General features: G+C 41.6%; 1 protein-coding gene across 16 annotated transcripts in view; it reads right to left on the bottom strand.

Annotated features, from left to right (window-relative positions):
- The window catches only part of PTPRT (protein tyrosine phosphatase receptor type T), a 571,615-nt gene that overhangs the window by 139,056 nt on the left and 412,475 nt on the right, over positions 1 to 20,084 (bottom strand). For all 16 annotated transcript variants that reach the window (XM_066978461.1, XM_066978465.1, XM_066978464.1 and 13 more), the window contains 2 exons: positions 18,359 to 18,655; positions 15,663 to 15,772 (listed from right to left, as the gene is read on the bottom strand). In XM_066978461.1, the coding sequence (XP_066834562.1) occupies positions 15,663 to 15,772; positions 18,359 to 18,655 (407 nt within the window). The remainder of the gene's footprint in view (positions 1 to 15,662; positions 15,773 to 18,358; positions 18,656 to 20,084) is intronic.

Genomic DNA, 20,084 nt, shown 5'->3' with positions numbered 1-20,084 from the left:
AGTGAGAAGAAAAAGTGATTTAGCATCAAAGGAAATAATTACTCTTCAAATAAATAAGAATTAGAATGAACACTTAATAATATTGTCTCCTCTCCCCCTCTGAAGGTCTCCAAAACTCAAATTTATGTAAACTGAAATACTTAGATAATTAAAGCTCTAAAAATTATATAAATTTTTATGGGCCATTTCTGGAGAAAACTAGCACAACTTAAAACAGAGCCAAGTACTTTGATTATCGCATCAAGTTGCTATTAGTTTTCATGGTGCAATAAGTTCAAAAAATTACCTCCTGCTGATATAGTTATGATCCTATTTTTAAGCAATTTCTAAAAATTAGAAATGTATTACAGGCTTTCATACTTAATTGCTTGAATTTAATAAAAAATACATTAATAAAAAATTAATTAAAAAAATACTGAACCAAATTCTCATCTGCCACAAGCGGGAAAACCTTCCTGAAGCTGCAGAGTTGGTGGCACTGGGCAGTTTGTAGGAGCTGGTCCTCTTGCAGAAAACCCCAATCTCTCCAGCCGCCAGCCCTACAAATTCACTTTTCACTGTAAGGGCCAGGCTGGGTTCAGCTCTTCTAATGTCTCACTAATGGTAATTGCTCTGCGGGCCACACCTCACCCGTGAGTCTGTTTTCAAACCCTGTTGCTTTTAATTAAGTCACACAAAGCCAAAGCGATCGGAACAAGACAAAGAGCGATGGAAATACAGGGCACTGCTGCAGAGCGCTGGTTTGGTAAGGCTAACAACCACAGTTTTTACTCCTCACCAGCTAAAATGAAGCTCCATGAGGAGCTAAAATGGCCATGAACCAGACAGGTCTACTCCTTCCAGAAGCACCAGTTCCCAGTCATTTCTCACAACTGCATCTACCTGCCCCAATGACAACCAGCTGCTCTGTTCGTGCTGATTCAGACCACTAGTGGACCCACAGAGATCTGCTCTTCATAACTTACATTCTGCAGGTCCAAACATTGACAGACTATTAAAATGAAAATGGTGAGGTGGGTCTAATCACAGCATGCCTAGAACGGCATTGCACAAGTCCAGATGCAACCTGAAAACATAGCCACACCACGGAATCAGACTGACCCCAAAACGCCGACAACATTAACAGAAATAAAACAAGCCAGAATTACTCTTTAGAAAGGTACCACTTTGCATTCATTCAGCATGTCATCATAACCTCAGGATAGCTCCTAAAATAAGAAACACTGCTCCTATAATTAGGATTTAGCTACGCATTTTCATGCCAGATATGTTTATCATGTTAGAAGAAGGGTACAACAAGTACTCTAAGTGGGAACAGAAGAAATGCAAGTATGAGAGCACAAGCTACGCTCTGACAGCAGGTTATTATTTTTCAGTTTCTGATGTCTGCATGACCTGCTCACAAATTTCAACTGCAGAGAGAGCACACTTTCCCCTCTCAGAGCAATGAGGACCTGCTTAGTCTCATGTCCTGTCAGGTGTGTGTCAAGCACAGTTACTTTTACCTTTACTATAACACTGAAAACTAATCAACGACCTGAGGGCATGGTCACTAGAAACACTGGATGCAAGATAAGGCCCTCTGCACAGGCTGTCCCTTTGCAGCACCTGTAACACGTGAACAATGCTAAAGTTGTAACATTTCCAAGGCATGGTACTGACCAAGGACCATAGCTGCACACCAAGAAACGAGGGAAGAAAAACCAGTTTTGGTTAAAAGCCGTGTTAAACTAACGATCAAGCTTCAAGTCCACTGTTACTAGACAAGTCTCTCACCATAATTAGTCAGAATTTGGATGCAGACACAATCCCCCCAAAAACCACCAACCACCAAGGCTGTTCTTAGAGCGTGTCTGCTTGGAATGAAGGCGATGGCCTCAAAAATCTCTCCCGAGGTCGAGTTGGGGTGAGATTTATCTAGAGTTTCACAGACACATCTACGAAGAGATTTGGGGTGCTGGGCTACAAAACTGTATCTATCCAACAGCCAACTTTCCAAACTTTTTGCCCGAGGGCAGGAACCTGTCAGCCGTTGGGTGGTCGTCTCCTGTCCCTCCCTTGGATGCACGACATTGGCTTCTTAATGCAGCAGGCTCGTGGCACTGCTGTTAAGCTTCAACTAATAGCATGAGACTGCAATGATACCCAGCAATAGCCCCATCCACTGAAGCATATTTCACTCCAGGGACTTCAGTGTGAAAAGGAAACGCTGTTGAAAAGAAGGTAACATATCTTCCTCTACATTTAAATCCAGGGACTTGTTTCCTCGCAATGGCTAGTAGTAGAAAACACAAGTGCCACCTTAGAGAAGAGCTGTCACCTCGTCTGTTACCTTCTTTAAAATAGTGGCTCTCTGAGGGGCAGCTGAGGCTGAATGGGTTGTACCAGACCGCAGCGCATTTAGCTGCTGGCAGTGTTTATAATCAGTTAAGTTTATAAGCAGAAATATTTATAAGCAGTACATTGAGAGGCTGACGTGCTAAAAGCTGTGCTGAACATGACACAGTACAGCGCCCAAATGCTGCATCCCCTTAGGTGAGAAGGGGATGCTGAGGAAAGTGTTCATCACAAACTAATACTTGTCCTTCTTTACTATGAACTCCCCCAAAAATATTGGCAGGATCTCCAAAATTTTCTAAAGGTAACTAAGTGAAAAACAATACGTGTTTGTATCTTCTAACATTCCACCTTTCTCTTCCAACAGTTAATATGGTTCATGAAAATTAACTCAAACCTGTTAATTGCTTTTGCGATTATTTTACTTCACTCTGCTTGTTGAGGGAAGCAGGTAAGAGACCTGCACTGCACATGATGCAAGCGCTGAGTGCTCAGGGACAACGTGCAGCATTGTGCTGTGAAGACATGCAGCAAGCAGCTCTCCAAATGCCCAGTGTCATACAACGGTGAGAGCGTATTGGTTCAGAGTTTGGTTTTCTTACCTACACAGACACAGCCTGTAAATTCAGAACAGTCTCCTAACAGACTTGGGAACACACCAAGAATCTCCTCACCAGATGGCAAGTCAGCCAATCTTGCTGAGGACTCAACTTACAACCCCCCATTAACACAGATCAGCAAACATAAAATGCTTTCTCTGAACTACCTACGCACACACCTCCACACAGACTATTTGATAATACCACAAAAACACTGCTGTGCCGGTCTGTGGCATAAACATGACTATTGGCACAACCAAGTAGGCATCTCCAAAAAACAGATGTCATCATTCTTAAAGGACCTGCTGTGCACAGCAACAATTGGCAGAGTATTTTGTTCTGTGCTTATCTAATTTGAGACAACCCTGAAAATCCTATGCAGAACTGCAGACAAGTACAGATACATGTTCAGCTTCAGCATGTTTCTGACTGTCTACCAAAACAGAGGAACCACTGTTGGGCTTCTGTTATTCTTAATTGATTGATCACAGGCAAGGCTTCCACAAGCAGCGTGTGCCCCCAGCATATCATTACGGATTATGTTCACAGATACTCTGTTTTAGACAGCACTGCATTAAATCCCAGCAAATAATTTGGTCACTGAGATGTGCGTGGATCCCTTTAGGAGCAAAGCCGCTAAAACAATTATGTAATGACATGAAAAAGCAGTGGGTAAACTGCACGACTCGATTCTTCTCACGCACAAAAGCTTCACCAGGGCTTCCTCTTTGTCTCAGGTTTATTTGGGGAAAAAAAAAAAGACAAATGCCATTGCTACCATGCTTCCCCCATTAGAAATGTCAAACACTTAAACACTTTCACATCTTTCTTCTTCTAATGCCGCTGAGAAGCTCAGAGTAACAAAGGAAAACGCCAAGATCTCCATGCAGCAGACAGAACTGCAACTCATCAATACCATCTCTTCGCATGACAACTATTAGCACACCGCTGTAGCTGTAGGAAATTTCTCATGGTCCAGAAAGGCTGTTGCAAAGGGCCACAAAGTCTTTATTTAAAGCTCTCAGTAAAGCAGCGAGGAGTAGATGCCCCTCTGCTGCTGCTGTGGTTCTGTTGCTGCTGCTGAGATTATACAAGTTAAACTAGTAGCAGGTAACAAGGGACCTCCTCAAAACTCTTTCAGAAGCAGCTTTCTTGGTGCCTGATTACCATGACAGAGGGTACTGAGAGCCTAAGAAACTCAGCTGACAGCACAGCAGACCTTTGCCTCAGGCAAAGCAGAATGAATTCCCCATGTTCCCAAGTCAATGCAATTTATAGCCCAGGGCTATGTCTCATTACTCCTGCCCATGCCAAGGTTGTTGGAACTTCAGTGTCAGTTCAGCAACAGGCTTGTCTCCTGCTGGCACTCCTTCTAAAGCAGTAGCCTCCTAAAACAGTTTTATTTAGCTGGAAAATACGGTCTACTGTGTAGAGAAGTTTAGAAAGAAAATGTTTCTGAAAAGTGAAGCTATACAAGACAGATTTTACATATATATAAATATATATATAAAAGATGACGGTAGCCAGGAAAAGGATTGAGTTGTATCTATCAAGAAGTGCCGTTTGCTCAGCAGCAGCAGAGACAGGACCACATAGTTCATCCTTAATAAGGACAGTAGCTAGGTAAGGATGTAAACTTTTGTCTGGAAACCTTGTACAACTTGGATAATTTCCTATTTGTCTGCGTCCTAAATAAGAAAATGGCAAGTTAATAATGCTGTATACACATTATTGTCTTTTCCTCTAAATTTAATACAAGTTTCATGCTGTCACAAAGACACGGAAAATTAAATAGCTTAGAAAGGCTCTTAGCTTAGTGGGAAAAGAATCCAAGCACTAAAAGAAACAGTGTCCTAGACTGTAAAATGAGGGAGGTCTAGGTACACAAGTTGTGTTTATATTTCTCTTTGCCGATAACTGAACTATTAATCTGCAGCCACAAGCTTTCTGTGGTCTGTGCAAAACAAAATAAAACAAAAATCATGAAAAAAAAAAGGAAAAAAAAAAACACATTACATGACATTGCTCTGCTGCCAGAACTCCAGCTACAGGAAAGCTGGGGGTGGCACACACATAGCAATGGGATATCCAAAGGAGATGACAACCCCCCGGTGCAGCTAACACTGACAGCACAGCTCAGAGCAACCATCACTTGCCTGTGGGAGCAGCTCTGTGCAAGAGCTCACGGAGATGGCCTGGACTTGCCCGGCATTTCAGAGGACCACATTTCTGACTCTGGAAAGTTGCCAAAATGTGCCTTAGAGAAAGATTGTTCATTCTAAAAGGCAACGTAAATCTAGACAGAAAGACCTTTTACTATTTCAGTGTTTTTTCTAGTTTTTTTTTTTCCACCTAAGATATGGGCCTCACGGGATTTTAAGGATGACAACAATAGCATTACCTTTCTTGAGTCCTTCTTGTAAACTTTACAATTAGCCCATGAATGCTCAGGACCTAATGAACTACTTCCAGTACAGGACACATTTCAGACTGATTTAGGATGTTGCAACACAAAATACAAGAATGGTGACGATGTTGGATCTCCTAGGGACAGGACTCAGGATAAGAAGGAGCTCCTGGAATTTTCATAGATGGGTTAGATTTGGGATTTATTTTGAATTGGGTTTCACCTCTGTTGACAAACCAAAATATTCCTGAAATGATGGAGTTTGAAACAGGAATTAAATTCTCTGAAGACAGTGCCAGACCTTCTTTGCAGATATCTGAAAAGGAATGCTCTTCATTGCCTCAAGACTGTATCTACCCCACATCCCTTTTTTTTTCAGCACCAGAAGAACAGAGAAGCTGACTCCAGTATCCAAGAGGACAACAAGGACACTACATTAATGAGACATTCACTCAGCTCTTCTTTCTATCAGACTTTTCTGATTCCTCTTTGTTTGGTCATGCCCACCACTGGCTTTGTAATTCATCCAGGCTCCCCTGTATGCAGCCAACAGCCTGGACATCTTTCTCCTAAACCACCATGATTTTCACTGGATGATTAGGAAAACAAAACAGGGCTGGCTGATGCTGCTATGCTCTCAAATTCTGATTTCAAGGTGATTTGTGCTCCCTTCCTCCTTGGTTTGTAAGAATGGGAGGGAAAGAAGAGAGCTCTCTTTTGTGTGCTTGGAGCCAAGTAAGGAATTAACTTGCCTCGCACAGTATCTGCTCCAAAGTGTACGGTACGTCAGGGGGACAATCAATTTCATGGTTCTCTAAAGCTGATTGAAACATGATTACACAGCAAGCCATGGGTTCTTTTTTCTAAGACTTGCCAACTGCCCGTGCTTCTTAGGAACAATTACTACTGCAGGTGAATTCGGATTGCTGCTGGGATGGACATTGGTTTCAATCTTATCAGGAAGTTTCAGACATTTGGGGGTACAAGACTAAAGTTAATTGTGCCAAATGTTACACAAAAGAAATAATTTGAAGAAAGTTATCTTCTAATGAACAGGGAAAAGCAGGTTAGTGAACAATCTTCTGCCAGCACCAGACTTCAGAACTGAAGAATATATTTTATGACTGGATGATTGGGAACATTTGCCACTTTAAAACTCAGTTTAAGCCAGATGATCGTTGTTACTTATGACCCTCCCCATCCCAATAAATTTCATCCAGGAGATGGGAGGAAGCAAATGACTTCTGTTCTCCCATCTGTGTACTATTTTTTTTAATGAAGGTTAAGGGAGAGTTAAATGGCATTTCTGGAAGTTATATTTAAGGCTGGCAACAAGTGACAGACAAAAAGCATCAAAGAATAAAGCCCCTTAATTCAGGTACAGCAAAAGCACAGCATGGTTAGTACAACAGGATGAAAACCATAGTACAGCTCCAGGAATAACTGTGGAGGTTAACCCAGGGAGACCCTGCGAACAAAAGAGGTCCATTTGCTCCCCAGCCTATTTACTGTGAGTCACACAAACAGGCAGCCAATTAAACCTGAATACAAACACAGACAACACGCATACAAGAGAGGATGTAACTGGTCCTATACCCAGGTGGGTTATAGGACCCCATGGTCCTATACCCAGCCTTCCTCTTCACCAGGTACAGGGATAGGAGGGCTGGGAAGTCTCATCTGTTCTCCTTCTTGCCCAGACTTCTCCTTCCCATTCATATTTCCTTCGGACTTTAATGCTTTTTGTTTTCTATAAATAAAACTAAATTTAATGTCTGTGAGAAAGGAAGGAAGAACGGAGTAGGTAACAAAGCAATTGGGAGCACCTCAGTAATGTATTCAGGCCATTAAGGATTTCATTAGGTTTACTAAAAGGTCATTAATGATAAAATATCTTCTTTTATTTTACCTACTTTCTAAACATTATAGTCTATTCTGCCATTCAAGCTTGCACCCCACTGACATTAATTAGCATGCTATATATTAAAGAGAGTTTTTAATGAGCTGTTATTTCATATGATTTTATTGGAGAGCCTCATTGTTCAGTTTAATAGCAGAAAATGACAACTGTAGAAATTGCTTTGATAGGACTGCAGCATCGAGGCGGTTATTCAATCCCATACTCGTTCCTCAGTTAGTTCTTGATGCTGAAAGCACTGCTTAATCTCTCTCATAGCTGGTTTGCTGTGCTACACTTGCCATAGTGAAAGCTGTGGGCAACGAACGAAACCCCAAACCAACACAAAAGAGTAACAGCAACATCACTTAGAGCTGGTGTTTGCTACGCACCACAACGTAACAGAAGCAAGGACCATGTGAACATAAAATGTTTTTGCCACATTTACTGATAAAATATAATTCCTTGCTATTAAAGTAGCTGAAAATTCTAAGACCGCATTTTTTAGTGATGCAAATATTAAACTATCCATTTGTATTTATTTTCCAAGTCAAGCGACTGCCTCATTGTAGGTTGCTTTACAAAATTTCAGACAAAAGCAGTTGAACTAGAAACAAAGAGAAGCAAGGAACCCAAACAATCCTCATGCTAAAATCTTGCAGCTGCCAGCATCCTCCTGGAAAGCTGTCTCAGCCTTGCTGTCAGTGATACGACCTGGACAGCAGGGAGAATAGGAAGCAGGAAAAATAGTGATGAATGGAAAGGACAGAAGAAGGAGGGAAGAGGTTGGTAATGAGAGTCAGGCACAGGAAACTAAAGCCAAAATGAAATCCATCCTGTCCACTGGATAGCAGGATCATAGTTAAAACTCTGGGTCTAACAGACATGCACCAGGGATAGCAATAACATTCATTTTCCCAAAGGAACCATAATGCTGGCATCTCCCTTTGAAGGCCATGAGAACATCACCTTGACTGGCTTCTCCTCTCTTACACAGTTCTTCAGCTGCACCAGTTCACAGAAGAAAGCTAAATCTGAATTTTTCGATATTGCCTATTTTCTAAATCAAGCAGTACTCAAAATGGAAGGGAAATAACCACCTCAGAAGCAAGTACAAACCTGTATCTGGACTTTGCTTTCAAGGTATTTACCATATTTTGGTAAGCAAGATATTGAAAGATCCGAATATGGAGTTGTTAAAGAACTTTATATTACCATAACTGCACAGGTACACTGCCACTTGAAAAGACCAGCTGGAAGAAATGGGATTACGAACCAACTGGTTTCCTAGATGAGCGATAAAGGGAAACAGCATGTCTGAAAGAAGAAAGGAGAATAGACCAAAACTATTTTTTTTCTAGAAAGAAAAATAAAGCATTGGAAGGCAAAAAGAAGATGCTCACAAACCTACAAAAGGATATATATTTTTTTAATTATTATTTTTTTAATTTCAGCTTCATTATAAGAAGAATAAGTGATGTTTTTTTCTGTTCTTATCATTTGGCTTAGAATGAGTCCAACATACACAATAAAATAATTTAGTTCCTTCTTGAAAATTCTTTTTTTTTTTTTTAAGCCAAACATCTTCTCTCATTTGCATTGGATTTATATTGCTGCAAGTCTATCGGCTTCAAAAGAACAATAAAAAGGTAATCAAAGAAATTGTTGTGCTCAGGGGACTGTATTATGCTTTTATTTCTGGAAAGCTTGATCAAGCAATTTTTTTAACAGTTGATTCATACTATTTATAACATGAGTATGCTATTTACCTCGAGGTTGTCATACATTTAAAAAAAAAGCCCTGACATCTGAGTTTCTCAAAAAAGCCTCTCACATTCATACTAGAAACCATATGATTTAAAAGTGCATCATTAACTGCTTCCGAGTTAAGTGTATCTTGCAAGTAACAATGAGTGAGCAGCACCTGATTAAGAATCCTATGTAATTTGAAGATATTTGTTCAAAAGTGCTTTAAGGTGCTTATTCCAAAAAATATCCCTAACTAGGAAATCCTTTAAACATGTCCTTGATTTTAAGGCTGTGTTAAGTTAACTAGGACAGGATGGAGAGAGACCCCAGTGACGAGGATGGGCCAGGCTGTGTCCGACAGGGGTTAGCCCCCGAGCACACAGGCAGACTCCGGGGCTGCAGAGCAGCCTGCATCTGCTGCATCCTCCCTGCTGCCGTCCTCCTGGGATGTCAGGAGCATAACGGCCCCAGGAAGCATCACACAGATACAGCAAGGCTTAAGTCCTATTATCCCCAACTGACTTCAGTCCTGCCACAGCATTTTGTTTCCAAACGTGATAGCATAAGAAAAGCCATCCCTTGCTTCACCAGCACGGCACCTGCACACGTTGGCTCCTGTACCCCTGTGCATGGGTAAAGCAGGCTTTCCCTGCAGCGTCAGCGAAGCTACTCAGTGCCCAGAGCATGGCTAAGGGGTCTCTCAGGCTCATGCTCGAATTCTAGGTCTGACAGAGAGCGTAAAAGCCGTATTAGTCTATTAAACAATGTGAGGGCATGGTGAGAAGTGGGAATGACTCTCTATGGGATTCTGCTGGCAAACAACTGGACTGAGCCAGGTGCTTCTTGTGAGCTCACGCTCCCCTCAGACCTCACCAGAAGTTTCTCACTGACCCCAGCCTTGTCCCAGAGACAGAGCAACACAGCCTGTGCTGACATGGCATCGAAACCCGCTAGGAAAGTGAGCAATGCTCAGGTTTACAGACCTTCCCTGTTACCAAGAAGAGAGAATAGATCAGTGCAATCAGCACCATTCATTCCAGCTTCTGGCCTGAATCCTGGCTAAGAGGGGAGCAGAACTCTGGCAGTCTCTGCCCAACCTGCCACCAAGTGTTCAGAAAACACAAGTCATCAACCACACAAAAAATAATTCATGTTCAGACAGTCCAGCCCTCTTCCTGCACAAAACCTGTTAACTACGGAACTACTTTAGCTGTGCACATGTACAGCTTTCCTTACATGTAATCAAGAGGATGAAGCAGCCAACTGTAGAGCAGACAGAGCTTCAAACTTAAACAGATTATGCATGGCCACACAGTTTCATTGCTACTGTAGATTAAGGGATTCTATTCAACGTACCACAGATGCAGTAAAACACTGATTCTTCACATAATTGACTTTCACGGACTGTGGACAAACAATATACTGCAGCACGTGACACTATATACAACTAGTGTCAAAGGAAACCATTAGTGCTGCAGATGAACAGAGAATAATATCCAGTTGTGGGAAGATTGCATTGTCAAATGCCCTTACAGAAGGGTGATAATGCTACAACCAAATATACAATCCTTAATTGATCATTTCCTGGGTTTTGAGCACTTAACTGTGTCTCCTTAATGTTCTCTTAATGTTCAGCTAAATGCAGCAGCCAGCTGTGTGTAGCATGGACTTCCTTCAGTGCACACTTAGTGAGCTTAGTGAGCGAGCTCCGTCCCAGGAGTATCATGCATCCACAGAATGCAATTGAGAAGCGGTAACATGATTGATTTTCATGGGAACATTCAAAGCCACTTCTCACTGAAGGCAATTTCTGAGAATTGTCATTTTTCTACTATTTTGACTGTAGACCTTCATATAAATTGGTTGCAAGATTTTGTGGTTGTTGCTTTTCTTCTTGTGGGAGCCATTTTTCACTCTTAACCAAAAAAAAAATAATCCTTTAAATAAACAAACAAATGACTCAGGCAAGTTCAGATCCCAACCCTTTCATCTTTTCTAGGAAAAGTTTATTTGCTACACCTTTTAGTAGGGAAGATTTTATTCTAAAAAAATCAGGTTTAATGAATAGCTTAAAAAAGGGCTATGAAAAGAAATGCAAGCATAACCATGCAGTGGATAGCTACCACAACACATAATCATACTTTGTCTTATAGCAAGCATGCACTTCCAGGGGTCAAAGCCAGGAACAATCTGTTCCCACTCTACTGTAAATGCAGACAGTGCAACCCACAGATATTGACCCTATACATGACCCTTTAAGAGATGGTTTGCATGTAACGACCTCTCCTGCAGAGAAATAGTGAGTGAAGGGATTGAGAAGAAATGGCATATCGGCAGCTGGAGAGATGATGAAGGGCAGACTGCAATTTCACATGGAAAATCAGAGGATTTCTGTTACAGAGGAAATCTGTAACCTTTGATGTGCAATTTAAATTCACATCCACTGGGATTAGGAGAACTAGTCTCAAGCATCCTATTAAAGAGCTGAAATTGTTTACGAAAGCCCTTTGTATTATTATTCCTTGCATCTAAATAGAGATTTGAAGCATTTCAAAAACAGTGACCGAAAAAACTAGCTAGTTAGAAGCTGCAAATGCATCCTTATTTTCCCAAGACCCCATGTGCAACCCACATGGGACTTAATAACCGTAAAGATGAGAACATAAGTGATTACAAGACTACACCTTGCGATGTTTAAAAAGACAGTTTACTGTTTAAATGTTGCCTTTAGGCATGGCTCATTTGTAAGGACTTCAACAGGCTGAGAGTCATTTTTTCTAGCCAAGGAACTGAATATCATGGGGCCACACTTTAAATGCTTCTAGGATTGTAATGCATTATAACAAGGCCTCCCCCTCCAGGAAATACTACAGATATTTCAGACAGGAATGCTAAGGTGTTTTTATTATTATTATTATTTGTTTTTCCTTCTTCTCCTTTTAAGGAAGAAATATTCTAAAAATGACAATTTGGAAAAATGATTACACACACAGAACATATTCACAATGGTGAGAGCCAATATCACTTATTGAGTGCACCAGTAAGCTCCCAGTTGCCCAAATAAACAGCAAAATGCAGTTACAAACAAGTTTTGTGTATTTATACTTTACAGACTTAACACAAGTTTGCACAAAATACCTGGGTCCACTTGTGTACATGAAGCACTTCAAGCTGAATTGTGGAGCAAATGCCTGAGACAGCCTCACATGATCTAGAAGCAGGAAAATTTAAGTGCCAAAGCTGGTCCGTGACCTTGAATTGGATTGCTTGTTCCTGCATTACAGTGGCAGCATAGGTCTTTCTAGTGTTTGATGCTGGTTTGACGTTACACACGCTTAGGATAAAGAAAGAAATCTTTGTTGCATGTCTTTGTACACAAAGGCTTTGAAGCTGAACTCCCACATGGGCATAAGCACAATAAGCTTCATTTGCTTATTAGGGGTTTTAAAGCATAGCAGCTTTTACAGGATCGGTTAAAGATTCAACAGGTTGTGGTGCTTTCAGTCTGCCAGGAGACTGGATGGGGGACAGGCTCATTACAGAGCCGTTAGATTCTGCCACTCACAGCTCGCTACCAGACAGCTGTAACAACACCTCGTTCACAACAGCACATGCAAAAACACCTCTGCAGAGCTTCCTACCCGAACCAGTGTGCCAGCAAAACCCATTAGCATTGTTTAGCTGTGTTTCTAAACACGGAGTGATCTACTTGTCTCCATACATGCCTACAACACCTTGAGGCTACTTGGGGACTTGGCTTTAGCTAGAGCTCTTCAGCTTATCCGCACTGCACAGCTTGCTTTCAACAGCATCTCCCTAACGGGCTGCTTGACCTGCCAGACAGACTGACACCTGCTAACTCAGCACACGCTCCTGACATTAACTGCCTCGCTGTGCTCCCTCAGCGTCCCTAGGATGATCGCTGGGCCTTCTGCATGGCTCAGATCCTCATCTTTCCAGCACGCAGATCAACTGACTTGCAGCTCCCTAAGCTTTCCATGTTCCCTTGAAAGAGCTTTCTGCTCCCCAGGAACAGACTGCAATTACACACTGATTTAGGGATCTACAAGATTCCTTTGTTCAGAATTCCAGCTGTGGCTGTACCCAGTGAAACAACTAATTCTTCCACTGAATACAGGGGGCTTTTTTAACCCATTTTAAATGCAATGCTATAGGTGTATTTAAGACTGCAATAGCAGTGTGAAGGATAGATATCAATCTGAGTACTCTTGTATAAGTGAAAAAAAAGGTTCATTAAAGTCCTTGCATTTTGCTTAGGCTCTTCAGAAACTATTCAGTCATTACGAACTTAGTGATTCTGCCTGCCAAATGACTTGCTGAAGACTGTGCTGCTGGATCTCAGCCCAGTTGGCATGTGAGCAGTGTGCGTGCAAACTGCACTGGCAACGTGTGTGACATGGAAGTCTGTCTGGCAGGGAACTGCAAGAATGATTAGGGATCTGAGGAGAAAATCTGTCCCAAGGAAAAGCAAGTGGGATGGAAGTAGAATAGACAGTTTGTTTATTTGGAAGCATTTGGAAGCTTAGAGACCTTTTTTTTTTTTTAAGAAGAGAAAACAGAACTAGCAAGAAAATACAGTGCAGAAAATACAACGAAATACAGTTAGAGCATTGTACGGAAGGAACTATTAGTTACTTTGGGGGAGAAGAGGATTTTATTTGTATTTTTATTAGGAGGGTTTGTGCTCAAGGGCATTTGAAAGATCGTCACCTGCAGGATACCTTTGTGTGAATTGAGCCAGTTGTTCCCAAGTGTAATGTGGAACTTGACATCGCTAGCTCAAATTCATAAATTGGTAATTCTTGATCTGCACCTTGGAGGGAATTTTTCTTTCATAAATTTTAGTAGGTTGTTCGTCTTGTTTCTCCCTAATGAGAGCAACAATTGCAGAGCTTCTAGATAGCTGCAGATCTGCTAGCACAGCTCCAAGTTTCCCTGCTCCTGTTGCTGATAGGGTAGCGTTGCCAGTACTGGTTTTCAGGAACTGTGCTCCCTACAGAGACCTCATTAAAGTAGCGCTGCACAGGTTCATAGTTTGACCTTTTTTTTTTTTTTTTTTCCCTTTTTTCCTGTTGTAGTTAAAGCCTTCTATTTCTACCTGGATCAGTACTACAGACCACAGATATCTGTTAGAACTGAAAACCTATCACAGACTAACCACTAGATTTTTCTTTCTCTTTAACCAATATGTCAGCTGAACTCTGTTAAAGCAGCAAAAGGCCATGATGATACTGTCTAAAATAACACTTTAGAGGTTATTACTAGTGAGGGATTACATTGGTCCTAGGCACGTGGCGTGAAGTCTTAAAACAATACCAGTAGAGACTAAGTTGCAGGTTAAAGTAACCACAGTGGGCTAGGCATTAAGTAAACAATACAAAAGATGCAACTACCAGGCAGTACCGGAGCCTTCTCGGTATTTTCAGGAAGATTAAACTTCAATTGCAGGTAGCAAAATGAGACTTTTCTGTTCAAAGACCTATGCTTTATTTACCGGGCAATTTTAAAACCAGAATCTTCTGCTACTTGGAACAGGTGCTCGTATTTGTTTGTGACATGGCCTTCAACAGCTTGACAACTACTCTGAAAATGCTCTGGCCATCTCTCCAAATGACAGGTAACTGCTAATCTGTATTTTGGTCTCCAGCTGATGAATTCCATTCACATCAGCACACTTGTCTCAGTGTGCCACAGAGAATGGAAATGCTCTGTATGAATTGCTTCATTTCCTGGCAAACTTCAGGCACTCCACTTCCCCTGGTACTTTTAAACACTTGGACTTTCATCCTTTTGGGGAGGAGGAAAAGGAGGAAAAGTGGAACTCACCTTGACTTCTCTTTGGCTTCAGCTGTCAAATATGCGTAGAGTCATTATCAGAAAAGAAAAAATTTGTTTGTGCCTCCACTGAGACTCGAGCAATGATATGACTTGAGGGGCAAAGGCACAGTCATGATGCATCACTACCCCTGGAGGCATTAAAGTATCTCTACGCAGCTGCTGAGCCAGAAAAGCTATTGGATTGCTGAAGTTCTTTCAATGAGCTGAGCCCAAGGCAATATTTTAGCAGGAAACTGCCTCTTTAAAAATTAAAAGGAGTTATTTTTGCATCATTTGCCTGGGATTACTTTAAATGCGTTCCATTATAGGTCACCTCTGTTGCCAGAAAAATAACGCATTTGCAACTGACTCTATTCAGATTAATTCCTTTAAAAAATACAGAGGGGGGAAAAAAAACAACCACTTTATTACATGATTCCTTACACTTATACACAGGGTAGCCTGCTACACCTTCAAAAACCGTAAAAATTGGAATGGTTCGCTCTAGTTCTAGACAGGTGATATGCAACCTGCACAAGTTTTCCCAAGTGTCTCCAACATTGACCAACAAAACGTGACTCCTTACATTAGTCAAGGATTATCTCTTGGCTCATTTTGCCACAAATACTGGTGAGGAATTCCTCCCCCTTCCCCACCTGCCTTGAACTGGAAATTTTTTTCAGTGACAGCAGCAGATTATCTTGAAGATTCTTATCTATTTTAATCAGGCTTCTTTTAGCACCTTCTGAAATCTCTCAGAGCTCACGATTGGCTTACACACATATGAAAAGGGCCCTATGGCATGTATTCCTTGACAACAATCTGTTCTCCTCACCTCATAGAGTGTAATGATGCCATTTGTCTCATTTGGAGGCTTCCACTGAACATAGATCTTCTCTTCAAAAGGTCCTCCCTGGATGGATTCCAAGGGAACAGGTCCAGGAACTACAGAAAGATTAAAAACAAAAAAAAATCACAACACTGTGTTATAAGCTACCACCAGCTCCACTGAATCAAGTAAGAAAACCACTAAGTGATGAACAAAATCAGAATCCATGAAAACATGAAGCTAGCTCCAGTATGCCCTTATTCCAGCACAGCATAGCAGAAAATCAGTGAGTACTTAAAAGGGAACTGAAGACTACAGAAGGCGAATTTATTAGTTTATCCAGTCAATCACCTGAAAGTGTCTTTCTTGCATAAATACATAGATTTGTTTCCTGACTCCATGACATCACACAATGAATGTCTAATTTCACCCCCAAATTATGCACTTTATTACCTCAAATCAACAATATTCCAGTATGTGTATATTTTTCTATTTAAATATAAAAATGCAAAAAGTTACCTTTTAAATAAAGAGAACTTCAACAATTTAACTTTGCCTCAAATATAGCTATTTGCACTAGTAAAAATAATAGTAATTAACATTCTGTAGATAAGGATTCACGTACAGAAGACGATTTAGGCAGTAACATTGGCACTTCTCTGAGACAAGCCCTAATGCATGAAGATCACAGTCCTGCTTACATGTGTTGCCGCACCACTGGAAAACCTCAGAGCACGTCCATGCAGCACAACACAGGAAGGCAGTGAGACAACTTAGCAAACTGGCCAAAGGAGAATAGCAGTAGTGCTCACGGATCCATTTGGCAGTGCTACATCCCAGCTGCACTGCCTTTCCAGAAGTCTTGTGAGCCATTGAACTGGGAACATAACCTAGGACTGTCCCAGTGGTGTAAAGGAATGATGACATTACATACTGGTCTTTTACTCCGAGCTTGAATACAACCCTCTGATCATTTAAATGCCATCTTCTCTTTTCTGTCCTGAGCTAGACTCCTCAGGCCATTCCATCATCACTCGAAAATTACAGAAATGTCCACAATACCACCAGAATATCAAGCAGCGAAGTAATGGGCAGCCTCCTCTCTCTTTAAGCCTTTCCCTGTTCTGGACCTCAACATCCTTGTGGAGTAATACACAGACATTCCCAATAGAACCGTGCTTTATCCAGAAAATGTTCAACACCATCAGGCCTTTAACAAGCCTACACTCTGCTGCATCAACAAAATGCTCCTCCAGCGCTGGAAGAAAGGCACAAACACAAGGAAGCAGGATTTGCCCTTTCAACATGCTGTAAAGATCACTAACAATGTAGGCAGCGTAGCCTCCTTCAGAAGTTAGTTTCAGTGAGCAACTCCAGCTCTTCTTTCACTTTCTTCAGCAAATGCCTTCCCAACTCCCACCCCAGCTCATGCCCTCCAGCTGGGAACAGCAGAGATGCACATAACACCTCGAGGCATTACACAGATTGGCAAGGCAGGATATGTACAATGCCCCATTTTAAAGGCCTCGGGTGCTCTCCCCTAATTTGTAAGACTGCAGTGCTAGGTACTTACATTTTATTTACAACCTACACCTTGTCCATCTACCAGCCTCCCATCAGATACAGAGGATGGTGAGGGTTTGAGGACAGAATCCTCTGTTTGTAATGCCAAAGGATAGTTAGACACAGCAAGGAATTGCACGCGTTCTCCTTTGCCCCCACAGCAGCAAAGCTCCATCTACCTCAGCAGCCAGATTGCACCTTGGCATAAAGATCTACTGGGCTGCACATCCTTATCAATATGATAGATTGATTTCCTCAGTTAAGTACAATGTAAGATTTATGTTTCATTATGGCTACAAGGCCAGCTAAAAATCCACCTACTAAAGCAAAATTTTAATGCTGTGAAAGATAACTAAATACACTTCCAAGCCTGTCTGATAAAAACCCTGTTCATTTTTCTGAAAGATCTGCCATCCTTTTATGTCCCTTGTATGATATACTGGGCTGCTAGAGCCACTTTCAGCTGACAGAAACTTAGGACAGCAACTCCTTATGGCTCTGGCAGAGGAAGAACATTCCTTTTTAACACATTAGACAAAATGGAGGCTTGCAGTCTAGGAGAGTCCTTGGTCTGAAATAGCTCAGATGGGATAATAACACTTTAAAGCTTTCCATCAGTACTTCTGGAAAACTGTTCTTTTGTATCTGGAACGGAAGAGTTAGCACCAAATGAACTTAGCATCTGAGGCATATGTTACATCCAGTAGATCGAGCATTAAGAAAAGAGACACTCCGGAAAGGAAGACACCATAACTCTTTGGGGGACAGTGATGTAAAGGCACAAGGAAAAAAAGCAACTAACGCCAGAATCACATTTGCCCATACGATAAAGGAACATGCTCTGGGGGTCCTGGGTAGTTCAGGACACAACTTCTATAGAAAGCAAACCTACTGCTGTTCAGTAACAGCTCAGACTGGCGCTTGTCATTTCCAGGCACTTCAGGGAGCCCTGCCCTTTCAAGAACACTGCTGTGAAATGGAAATTATTTACACCTACAAATTTTACTTGCGTAACACACATCCTGTCCAGAGAAGCTGTTTATAAGTCTTGTGGGACAGGGGATTATGCTGTTCTTTATGACTTGAAAGTATTACTGTGTCCCCACAAAAACCAAGCAAGCAAAGCCGACATAACTTACCGTCCTCCTCAGTCTGCACAACCAACTCCTCACTCTCCATTTTGCCCTCTGGGTTAGAGAGGGCCAGCCTCAGCCTGATGGTCATGAAGGGCCGAAGACCTCGCAAAGTATAGTGGGAAGAAGTCTGGATGAGTTCCTCTGCCTCGAATTTTTGCTGGTTAAAAACATACTGGTACTGGACTGTCAGATTGTAGCTGTGGCAGCGGGTCACAGCGTAACCAAAGGGCTCCCACTGCAACGTCAGCTGCCGGGAACGGATGTCAACAACTTCCACATTCTGTGGTCCGTGGACAGGATCTGTAGAGAAAAGAAGAACAAAATAAATAACTGAAGAAAAAAATTAATTCAACCTTAAAAGTCATCAGTCATCCATTCATATGCCTCTTTTTGGAGAGGAGGAACAAGTACATGAGGAGGTTAATGTCCAGTCCACACATGGATTCTGGCTCCTGAGCTTTCACTGGAAATCCTGTCAGAGGGCACTGACCAGAGGTCAGGCTTCCGAATCCTGTGAAACATCACTGAATCCAACAGCGGCAGCACCATTTAAGTAGCGTGGATGTTGCACTTCATTTTTACAAAACTCCCTCCCCACCCGGTAGCTTGGTGAATCCAGCCCTAAGTGATGCAAATACACAGGAGACGGCTGTCAGAGGAGAAGGAACAAACTTGTCATCTGGTACAAGAGTACAAGAATTGTGGGGCGGGCTGTTGGCCTGCCCCTGCCCCAGCCCCACTGCCCCTCCAGTTTTCAGCTCCTGGCAGGCTCTCTTAAATGCCTCAGCGGTGGGGCCTACGAGCAGGCCAAGCCCCTCCTTCAGTGAGCTTTCTGAGTCATCTCAACCTTGTGCCAATAAAAGTTTTATTTCAGAGCATATCAATGCCTTGGCCTCAGCAAAGTTTCATTGCTCTTTATTATTCTTTCTACAGTATCTGTCTGAGGTAAAGTTTGAATATTCATGTGTAAGAATCATTTTCACCTGCTGTTCCTTAATTTATTTTTAACAGCATAACTCAAACGCTCTGACTACAGACTCTGCCCTTTACATAAAATATAAATGCACGCATCGCTAGACATGCAGATATAAAGAATGAAGGATGAGTTAGTAAAATCAGTGTTTGAGATATGTCAGATGGTAATAATACTACACATGTCACAGTTTATCTGACATTTCTTCAGCTTGTACAGCTCGTTTGCTTTTTTGATCAATATATATCTAAGCAAGGTAATTAGAAAATACATAATTTCACAGTTTCTTGATTTATAGCACAATTTAGTGTTTCTCCCACTTCTCCAGTTCTGTTCCTTTCATAAGTTGAAATCATGAGAGAACATTTTAATGGAAACAAAACAAGTCATATGGACTCCTAAATACCAGTTACACTTCTCTGGAAGACATTCGAAGTAGAGAAAAGGCCTTCCTGTAATTCTTGAAAGTAAAGCACACACCAGTCACACTGACTTTAACCTACTAATGCATGGGCAGAAAGCATACTGTAACAACCAGTATATTCCATGTTACTCCTGAAAAAAATATAAAAAAAAAAATCACACCCCAGTGACTAGCACAGTAACTGTCAATGGGAAACAGCTACTTCTGAAGTGAACATTATTCTGGGTATTTATACAGATACACATATGTGCAGCCACTTTTGGATTAGTATGGTTATTAAAGAACCAGGGGTCTAAAGGTAGTGACTGGTTTAGTATTCCACATAAGTCATG

The sequence above is a fragment of the Anser cygnoides genome, chromosome 16, assembly GCF_040182565.1.
Source record: "Anser cygnoides isolate HZ-2024a breed goose chromosome 16, Taihu_goose_T2T_genome, whole genome shotgun sequence".
NCBI lineage: Eukaryota > Metazoa > Chordata > Aves > Anseriformes > Anatidae > Anser > Anser cygnoides.
This window is presented reverse-complemented; position numbering and strand designations above follow the sequence as displayed.